This window comes from Schistocerca nitens, chromosome 10 (assembly GCF_023898315.1).
Source record: "Schistocerca nitens isolate TAMUIC-IGC-003100 chromosome 10, iqSchNite1.1, whole genome shotgun sequence".
Classification (NCBI taxonomy): Eukaryota; Metazoa; Arthropoda; class Insecta; order Orthoptera; family Acrididae; genus Schistocerca; species Schistocerca nitens.
The window spans coordinates 147,291,801-147,302,675 of record NC_064623.1 but is presented as its reverse complement, the minus strand read 5'-3'; the positions used below and the strand labels follow the sequence as shown (position 1 = coordinate 147,302,675).

The 10,875-nt window shown below is 40.4% G+C and overlaps 1 protein-coding gene across 1 annotated transcript; it reads left to right on the top strand.

Moving 5' to 3' along the window:
- Positions 1-7,757: 7,757 nt before the first annotated feature.
- LOC126209946 (uncharacterized) lies at positions 7,758-8,323 on the top strand. The gene is made up of 2 exons (XM_049939062.1): positions 7,758-7,930; positions 8,059-8,323. Exons 1-2 carry the CDS (start codon positions 7,758-7,760, stop codon positions 8,321-8,323), a joined length of 438 nt encoding a protein of 145 aa, XP_049795019.1.
- Positions 8,324-10,875: the final 2,552 nt, after the last annotated feature.

Sequence of the window (10,875 nt, the reverse complement as noted above, 5' to 3'; positions counted from 1 at the left end):
AATCTACACTACACAGTTGTATTAGAAGGTAGCACTTAGATCACTGGACAAAAACGACTAGGAAATACATGGCAAGCTAAATACGCATATACCATGTTTAATTAGAAGTTCTGTATTCCTGGGTTTAAACTGTAAGCTGATTGATCTCATGGTAATGACTGGCCATGGGAACTTCAACTAACATAAATACGCGATGAGAATAAAGAAAGAAATTCCTAAGTGCTGACTGTCTGGTATGGGGAATGAAACTGTAAAATTTAATCATCCTGTTCGAAGTACTAGAGGCAAACAAACAGAAAAATTATGCATCACTATTTCCACAAGAAATTGTGGCTTTGGAGACATAGTGAAGGGAATATCCCATATTTAAGGGTACAGGAGAGGTACTGAACAATAAAATATGATCCTGTGAGTCACAGGGGGCTAAGTCAACTGTTGTCTTGTCTCCATAGGTAATGAAATCACATCAGGTGTGAAATAGTATTGAAATTCCATCGAGAAGATAAAGACCAATTGTTTGCAGAAGTCTGTATAATTAACCTTTAACTTGACGCCAACGTTAAAACTGGTATGTGGAAGAAACTCTCATTTGATTAAACTTAATGAAGATTTTTGTAGTAAAACGTAATCCTTGTGTTCCTTTGTAATGTCCTAAAGCCTCAGTGATAAATAACTACACATAAATACATTGTTTCTTTCTACCTGCTGAGAGGCCTCACTAAATACATTAAAATGAGCTCGATAATACTAGTCAGCTAAAGGTGATATTTAATGCAAAAATTTGACTGCATGACAGAATCCTCCATTTGTTCCTGTGGTGCTTTTCTAGTGTGTCTTTGTGCCTTTCCGACTTCTGCCTTTTATTCCATTTTTTTAAGGAGGAGGCTAGTGGTGAGAGTAATTGGAAACAAGTTTTTATTTAATTTCCATACGCTGACTACATCTTGAATGTCAATAATAATAATAATAATAATAATAATAATAATACATCCCTGTGGAGGCCTGGGAAAAGAATAGGCCTCCGGTATGTTCTGCCAGTCGTAAAAGGCGACGAAAAGAACAAACCACTAATAGGGCTAACCCCCCTCTCGTCCAATGGTGCTGCAAATATCTGGACACATTTGACAGCTACTATTGTTTAAATTAGGAGAGCTTGGTTTATGCTATGAAACTCTAACATTCTTCATTAGAAAGTAATTTACGTGTAAATACGATTTTGTCAGCTCTGTAAGTTTGCATCGATATAAATCCATCACCTATAACTACAATATGTCCTCTAAAGATGGGTAATGTGATCCGATTTACTCTGACCACTTCATGTTGGGAATAAACTTATAAATTTCCAGTTTTAGGATTTGCTAGTATAATACTGTCAACATGCTGAAAGTTAGATAATCTTCCTTTCACAAGGTAGTGTACTGACCCCACTACTGTGGAATCTAGTGGTGAGAGTACTCATTGTGATGCTAAGTACTAAAGGTTCTTTTTGTCAAAAACTGGGAGTTGATTTAGTCATGCGGTTGCCCAGTTTATGAGTACCATTATTACACTGGCACAAAGTGTTCTAGACATTGTGGAAGAGTGGTTTAGGAAGCAGGATCTAAGGATTAGTCCTAGGAAAATTCCTGTAGACCTTTCATGAGTATGCATATATAGGATACAATCTGGAATTTTAGGCTCTTCGACGATATTCTAGCTGTAGAGGGGGTAATGAAGTATCTGTGCATAACCACGTCACAAATGTGGTCCTCCCACATAAAGAAAATGAATCCCAAGACAAAAGGTGCACATTCGCCTACAAGGAGGAATTGTGGGAAAACATTATGCATTCTCTTGTTTGAACAAGCGGCAAATTAATGTCATGGTAAATTTGGTAAATGGACATGTCAACATCAAGAAACATCTGTACACGATAAGAATCGAGAAAGAGGCGCTAAGTGCAGACTATGTGGCATGGGATATGAAACCAGACCACATATCATCTTACAATTCCTAAACACTGAAGACCACAAGAAAAAAAATATTTGCTTCTCTAATTTTTCAACCAATTGTTGCTGAGATAGACCTATTAAAGAGACCCTTACTGTTTATGGCTACTGAGTAGCTATTGTAGAATGACAGGGATAGATACCACACAATAGACTTATTACTGGTACTGGCACCAGCAGGCTAACAGAACTGTTGTCTTGTATCCCTGGTTAAATCAAATCAAATAAAAACATTTCTTATATAGCACTGGACTTCTGTTTAGAAGATAAGGAGCAGTTGCTTAAGAAATAATAATTAACTTCTAACTAGACACTAAAATTAAAGCTGCTACGTAGAAGAAAGCCCCTTTTTATACAACTTCATGAATATTTTTGTAATAAAGGGTTAACTGTCCTAATCGTCCTGCTCCTTTCAATGTTTCGTTGAATGTGTGGCTGAAACCAGACATGATGTTCCATCACTGTTCTATATTGAAAATAAGCTCTTGAATGTTCAGTTTCTGAGGGTGCTAATACTATACTATCAACAGCCCAACACTCAGACATATCTTTCTTTGACCCTGCAGGATGAGGCTATATTATTTTGTAATAAAATGTAATTTGAAATTTTTATAACCTCCACATTAACATTTTAATTTTACCAGTTTTCGGTATAATTTCACGTATTTGAATGAAAATGAAAGTAACAAATCAATCACTGGGCACATTACAAACAATTTATGCTGTTAGCAACTGGATTTAGAGGACTGATTGTATGAGCATACCACTTACTGTAGAGCTGGATATATACACTCCTGGAAATGGAAAAAAGAACACATTGACACCGGTGTGTCAGACCCACCATACTTGCTCTGGACACTGCGAGAGGGCTGTACAAGCAATGATCACACGCACGGCACAGCGGACACACCAGGAACCGCGGTGTTGGCCGTCGAATGGCGCTAGCTGCGCAGCATTTGTGCACCGCCGCCGTCAGTGTCAGCCAGTTTGCCGTGGCATACGGAGCTCCATCGCAGTCTTTAACACTGGTAGCATGCCGCGACAGCGTGGACGTGAACCGTATGTGCAGTTGACGGACTTTGAGCGAGGGCGTATAGTGGGCATGCGGGAGGCCGGGTGGACGTACCGCCGAATTGCTCAACACGTGGGGCGTGAGGTCTCCACAATACATCGATGTTGTCGCCAGTGGTCGGCGGAAGGTGCACGTGCCCGTCGATCTGGGACCGGACCGCAGCGACGCACGGATGCACGCCAAGACCGTAGGATCCTACGCAGTGCCGTAGGGGACCGCACCGCCACTTCCCAGCAAATTAGGGACACTGTTGCTCCTGGGGTATCGGCGAGGACCATTCGCAACCGTCTCCATGAAGCTGGGCTACGGTCCCGCACACCGTTAGGCCGTCTTCCGCTCACGCCCCAACATCGTGCAGCCCGCCTCCAGTGGTGTCGCGACAGGCGTGAATGGAGGGACGAATGGAGACGTGTCGTCTTCAGCGATGAGAGTCGATTCTGCCTTGGTGCCAATGATGGTCGTATGCGTGTTTGGCGCCGTGCAGGTGAGCGCCACAATCAGGACTGCATACGACCCAGGCACACAGGGCCAACACCCGGCATCATGGTGTGGGGAGCGATCTCCTACACTGGCCGTACACCACTGGTGATCGTCGAGGGGACACTGAATAGTGCACAGTACATCCAAACCGTCATCGAACCCATCGTTCTACCATTCCTAGACCGGCAAGGGAACTTGCTGTTCCAACAGGACAATGCACGTCCGCATGTATCCCGTGCCACCCAACGTGCTCTAGAAGGTGTAAGTCAACTACTCTGGCCAGCAAGATCTCCGGATCTGTCCCCCATTGAGCATGTTTGGGACTGGATGAAGCGTCCTCTCACGCGGTCTGCACGTCCAGCACGAACGCTGGTCCAACTGAGGCGCCAGGTGGAAACGGCATGGCAAGCCATTCCACAGGACTACATCCAGCATCTCTACGATCGTCTCCATGGGAGAATAGCAGCCTGCATTCCCCAGGAATGTGTCAATAAAGTTTCCCCTTCCTGGGACAATGAATTCACGGTGTTCTTATTTCAATTTCCAGGAGTGTATATGTGAGCATAATTAATCCTATACCTCAAGTTTTATCCCACATTCTTATCAGCACTGGAACTGATTTCCCTATTCAATGTAGAGAGATTAATTGGGTTAGTACTAGCAAATTCAACCACTGATATTTATTCTTCATGGCACTTACATGTTATTGCACACTTCCATTTTTTATGTAGAACAGTACATTTCACTGACATTCTAGTAGCTTGATTACTAATGAAGAAAACCAGTTGAAATCCATTTCATTACATTTATTGTACCAATAATTATTATATGTAATCATCTGATCAAAAAATTAATTAACGATCAGGGAAAAAAGATATCATTTGAGTGTAGAAACGTCATAAGAAATTCGGATCGAATACCGTTTCATCTTCGATTCTTTTAAAGTACTACAATATTGTCATTTTCATGTAGATATAATGTTGATTTTATTAATGCAATTTTTGTAAAAGTCTAACACTGCAGTTTTAATGGATGTGAAACATTCTTTTTGTACAGAATGGTTGTTGATGTGAGCAGCAAATGGCCACTGGAGTTGCACATAATATGCTCCCTGAAGTCAAAATGCAAAACAACTTTGTGGAATTTGTTTAGAGCTCCCAAAATACAGAGTTTTTGGGCCACCATTGGGTGTGTATATTTCAAGTAATTTGCACTTTGGGGTAGGGGAGGTATTTTGAGTGTGCTGTTTATGAAGTTGCAAGTGAGTGTTCCTTAGTGAGTGATAACTTTTTCTGCTGCTATTGAAGCCTACAGGAATTCGAAAGAGGATCCCTGGCTATCGGCATGTAACTTTATTAATCTATCAGTTTTCGTGATCCTGCAATTGCTCAGTGAGAGAAGGCATCAGTATATTTGCCTTTTGAAGGCACTATTCCAAGCTTTCATAATAGTTCTTCATGTTTTCTGATGCAGACTGCTGGTTGCAGGTAGATTAAAATCGTGCTGAGTAGATAAAAGACAGATTCCATCACGATGGCCGAGATAATGGTGATAAAGGCCACTACAGTGCACCCAGTGGATTGTGTGTGTGTGTGTGTGTGTTTTTTTTTCCTCACAACTGTGGAACCGAGGGGTGCATGAGGTCATAACTGTACTAAATGCTAATGCTTGCTTTTCCAAGGACACACAGACAATTTAGTCACACACTAAGAAAATCTGTAATTCTCGTTCGAACATTAGATACAATGGGTTCTGAAGATTGTGAAAAACTGTTGCAGGAAACAGAATGTAAGAGTTAGTTCCAGGAAAACTGTTGCAGCACTGTGATACAGGGTGATTCACGAAGATACGCAAATATTTTAATATGTTATTATACAAGTAATCCAAAAGAAACAAGTTCATCTAAACTTAGATCCGCAAATGTTTAGTTATGGAGTTACAGCTAATACAAGATTTCGCCTGAAATTTAGGAACTTCGCTAATATTAAGTCATTACAAAACTGTGTGAGGTTAAAGAAGAGCACGATTTCCATTTATTTTGTTGTTATTGGTCTGGTGAATCTCATAAAACATGTCCCAGGCGTGTACCTGCAGTAGTTTTCCAGAACATCCAGAGAAGAAAAGATTATTATACAAGCAAATTTGTTTACTTTCGATTAAGAATGTAGAAATGTTTATTTCATTGTTGGCAACCGTTAATGAGTTGTATGTACACTGTAAAACTTCCTTAACACTGAGCTTTGTTTTTTTTCCTGTTTAACATGAATTCATGTGTGCTCTGGTCTTAATAAAACATTATCTGACACATTTATAGTTTCAATTAACGTCATTACCATCATTTTTCCAAAATTAAATTCTCTACAACTTCTGTTGAAACCTTTGTGCAATTGTCTGGAATTTAAAAAACAAATTGGACCAAGTAGTAAATAAATTAAAAATTTTACGAATTAAGTCTTTGCTTCTCTGGATATTCTGAAAAACTACTGCCGATACATGTCTGGGACATGTTTTATTAGATTCACCAGATCAATAACAACAATTTAAATGGAAATCCCCCATATGAACCTTGGACCTTGCCATTAGTGGGAGGTTTGCGTGCCTCAGCTATACGGATAGCTGTACCGTAGGTGCAACCACAATTGAGGGGTATCTGTTGAGAGGACAGACAAATGTGTGGTTCCTGAAGAGGGCAACAGCCTTTTCAATAGTTTCAGAGGCAACATTCTGGATGATTGACTGATCTGGCCTTGTAACATTAACCAAAATGGCTTTGCTGTGCAGGTACTGCGAATGGCTGAAAGCAAGGGGAAACTACAGCCTTATTTCTTCCCGAGGGCATGCAGCTTTACTGTATGGTTAAATGACAATGGCATCCACTTGGGTAAAATATTCTAGAGGTAAAAAAGCCCTCCATTCTGATCTCTGGGAGGGGACTACTCAGGAGGACGTTGTTATCAGGAAAAGAAAACTGGCGTCCTATGAATCACAGCATGGAATGTCAGATCCCTTAATCGGGCAGATAGGTTAGAAAATTTAAAAAGGGAAATGGATAGGTTAAAGTTATATATAGTGAGAATGATTGACGTTTGGCGGCAGGAGGAACAAAACCAAATAGGGGTAATGCAAAATTAGATTTAGTAATTAACAAAAAAGTATGAGGACGGGTCAGCTATTACAAACAGCATAGTGAACCAATTATTGCAGCCAAGACAGACGCGAAGCCCACACCTACCACAGCAGTACAAGTTTATATGCCAACTAGCTCTGCAGATAACAAAGAGATTGAAGAAATGTATGATGAGATAAAACAAATTATTCAGATAGTGAAGGAGTCGAAAATTTAATAGCCGTGGGGGACTGGAATTCCATAGGAGGAAAAGGAAGAGAAGGGAAAGCAGTAGGTGAATGTGGAATGGGGGTAAGGAATGAAAGAGGCAGCCTGGTAGAATTTTCACAGAGCATAACTTAATCGTAGCAAACACTTCATTTCAGAATCATGAAAGAAGGATGTATACGTGGGAAAGACGTGGAAACTCCGCAAGCTTTCAGACTGACTATATAATGATAAGACAGAGATTTAGGAACCAGGTTTTAAATTGTAAATTCCTAGGTGCAGGTATGGACTCTGACCACAATCTGTTGGCTATGAACTGTAGATTAAAACTGAAGAAACTGCAAAAAGGTAGGAATTTAAGAAAATGGGACCTGGATGAACTGAAAGAACCAGAGATTGTAGAGTGTTTCAGAGCCAGAATTAGGGAACGAGTGACGGGAACAAGGGAAAGAAATACAGTGGAAGAAGAAATGATAGCTTTGAGAAACGAAATAGTGAAGGCAGCAGAGGATCAAGACGAGGCTATTGGAAATCCTTAGGTAATACAAGAGATACTGAATGTAACTGATGAAAGGAGAAAAATGCAGTAAATGAAACGCAAAAAGGAATACAAACTTCTCAATAATGAGATCGACAGGAAGTGCATAATGAATAAGCAGGGGCGGCTAGACGACAAATGTAAGAATGTAGAGGCATATACCACTGGTGGTAAGCTAGATACTGCTTACAGGAAAATTAAAGAGACCTTTGGAGAAAAGAGAACCACTTGTATGAATATCAAGAGCTCAGATGGAAACCCAGTTCTAAGCAAAGAAGGGAAAGCAGAAAGGTGGAAGAGTATATAGAGGGTCTATAGAAGGGCGATGTACTTGAGTGCAATATTATGGAAGTAGAAGAGGACGCAGGTAAAGATGAAATGGGAGATACGATAATGTGTGAAGAATTTGACAGAGAAATGAAAGACCTGAGTCGAAACAAGGTCCCGGGAGAAGACAACTTTCCATTAGAACTACTGATAGCCTTGGGAGAGCCTGCCCGACAAAGCTCTACCATTATGTGAGCAAAATGTATGAGACACTCGAAATAACCTGAGACATCAAGAAGAACATAATAATTCCAATTCCAAAGAAAGCAGGTGTTGTCAGGTGTGAAAATTACCTAATTATCAGTTTAATAAGTTACAGCTGCAAAATACTAACAAGAATTCTTTACAGACGAATGGAAAAACTGGTAGAAGCCTACCTTGGGGAAAATTGGTTCGGATTCTGTAGAAACGTACGACTTATCTTAGAAGAACGATTAAGGGAAGGTAAACCTACGTTTCTAGCATTTGTAGACTTAGAGAAAGCTTTTGACAATTTTAAGTTTAATACTCTCTTTCAAGTTCTGAAGGTTGAGTGGGGTCATATACAAGGAGCGAAAGGCTATTTACAATTTGTACAGAAATGAGATGGCAGTTATAAGAGTCGAGGGGTATGAAAGGGACGTAGTGGTTGGGAAGGGAGTGAGACAGGGTTGTAGCCTATCTCTGACGTTATTCAGTCTGTATATTGAGGAAGCAGTAAAGGAAACAAAAGAAAAATTTGGCGTAGGAATTAAAATACAGGCGGTTTGCTGATGACATCGTAATTCTGTCAGAGACAGCAAAGGACATGGAAGAGCAGCTGAACCGAATGGATAGTGTCTTGAAAGGAGGAGATAAGATGAACATCAACAAAAGCAAAACAATAATAATGGGTTCAAATGGTTCAAATGGCTCTGAGCACTATGGGACTTAACTGCTGAGGTCATTAGTCCCCTAGAACTTAGAACTAGTTAAACCTAACTAACCTAAGGACATCACAAACATCGATGCCCGAGGCAGGATTCGAACCTGCGACCGTAGCGGTCTTGCGGTTCCAGACTGCAGCGCCTTTAACCGCACGGCCACTTCGGCCGGCCAATAATAATGGGATGTAGTCTAATTAAACCAGGTGACACTGAGGGAATTAGGTTGGGAAATGAGACACTTGAAGTAATATATGAGTTTTGCTATTTGGGGAGCAAAATAACTGATGGTCGAAGTAGAGAGGATATAAAATGTAGACTGGCAATGGCAAGAAAAACGTTTCTGAAGAAGATAAATTTGTTAAAATCGAGTATAAATTTAAGTGTCAGTAAATCTTTCTTAAAAGTGTTTGTATGGAGTGTAACCACGTATGAGTTTGAAAGATGGACGATAAATACAGTAGTTTAGAGAAGAGGAGAACAGAAGCTTTCGAAATATGTTGAAGATTAGATTAGTAGAGCGTGTAACTAATGAGGAGGTACTGAAAAGAATTGGGGAGAAGAGGAATTTGTCGCACAACGTGACCAGAAGAAGGGATCAGCTGGTAGGATATGTTCTGAGGCATCAAGCGGTCACCAATTTAGAATTGGAGGACAGCATAGAGGGTAAAAGTTGTAGAGGGAGACCAAGTGATGAATACACTAAACAGATTCAGAAGGATGTAGGGTGCAATAGTGCCTCAGAGATGAAGAAGCTTGAGCAGGATAGAGCAGCATGGAGGGCTGCATCAAAACAGTCTCTGGACTGAATATCACAAGAACAACAACAACAACAAATGGAAATAATCCTTTATTTTAACCTTGTGCAGTTTTGCGATGGCTTCAGATCAGCGAAGTTGCTAAATTTAAGGCAAAATCTTTTACTATCTGTAACTCCGTAAAGAAACATTTGCGGACCTATGTTTATCTGAACTTTTTCTTAACCTTTATGTGATAAATAAAGTATTAAAATATTTGCATATCTTCACGAATCACGATGTATATCCCTGTAATAGACATGTCATGATGTATAGCGCTACAGTAGGGTGAAGTGAAGTAAAAGAAAAGTGGCTGTTAAAGAACTTGGAAGAGAGTATAGATTGGTCTGTATGGCTGTAACTGGTGGAATTAGCAGCACACACACTGCTGGGTTGGAGACCATACTGAACCTTCCGGTATTACATCTTTAGCCTACGATGTAAACAGTGGCAGCGTCACATAAACTGTAAAACGTTCGGATACCCGGAACTGCACGCTAATATACTAAATGCTTTAAGTACTAGGAATGATAGGAGAGGGTTTTAATTGCTTCCGTGTCAATGTACCTATACTGAATAAGAAGCAGTGGGAGTAGTTACCACGATAATGTACAGGTAACATTGTTTGGCTTACCGATGGTTCGAAAACAGAGAAAGGTGTTGGGGCCCACGCTATACAGGATATAGCCTGAACCAGAGCGCAATCTCTTTAGGGATGCAGGCCACTGTATTCCAAGTGGAGACAGTTGTTATCACAGTTTGCGTGGAGGAGGATGTATGTAGTTGCTACGTGGATTCTGACACCCAAGCAGATCTTATATTTCTATTAGTCACTATAACGAAATCATAGATCGTTGCAAAATGCCATAAAACCCTCAAGAGGGTATGGGAAAGCAGAGTAAACCTGCTGTTATCCTCTCGTCATTCAGGTATTAGCGGTAATATATGAGATAATAGGCTACCGAGAACAGGGACAATGGCACCATTTGTAGGACCAGAACCTGTCCCAACGTTGGTGGTAAAACAGAGCTATGTAACTGATCGGAATGTAACCCATAGAACTTTGTACTAAGACCGGAAAACAGAAACATGGCAAGCTACTGATGAGTTCTGTAATTCTAGGTTGGAACAGGAGGAAGATTAAATACACAATAAGGTAGATAACAGGTCACAGAAAATCAAGAAACACCTGTATATCATGGGCATAGGGAAAGCCGCCCCTAAGTGCCTGCTGTGTAGTATTATGGATAAAACAGCACTATGTTTAATCTTATAATGCGAAGCACTGGAGTTCAAAAGGTACAAAATATTTTGGTCACTGATTTCTGTATAAATTGTGGCTGATGGATACCTAGAAAAGGGACTCCTACTATTTTTCAGTTGTAGTTAGCTTTACTAGACTGACAGGGAGAGATACCACATAGTACAGTTAGTATT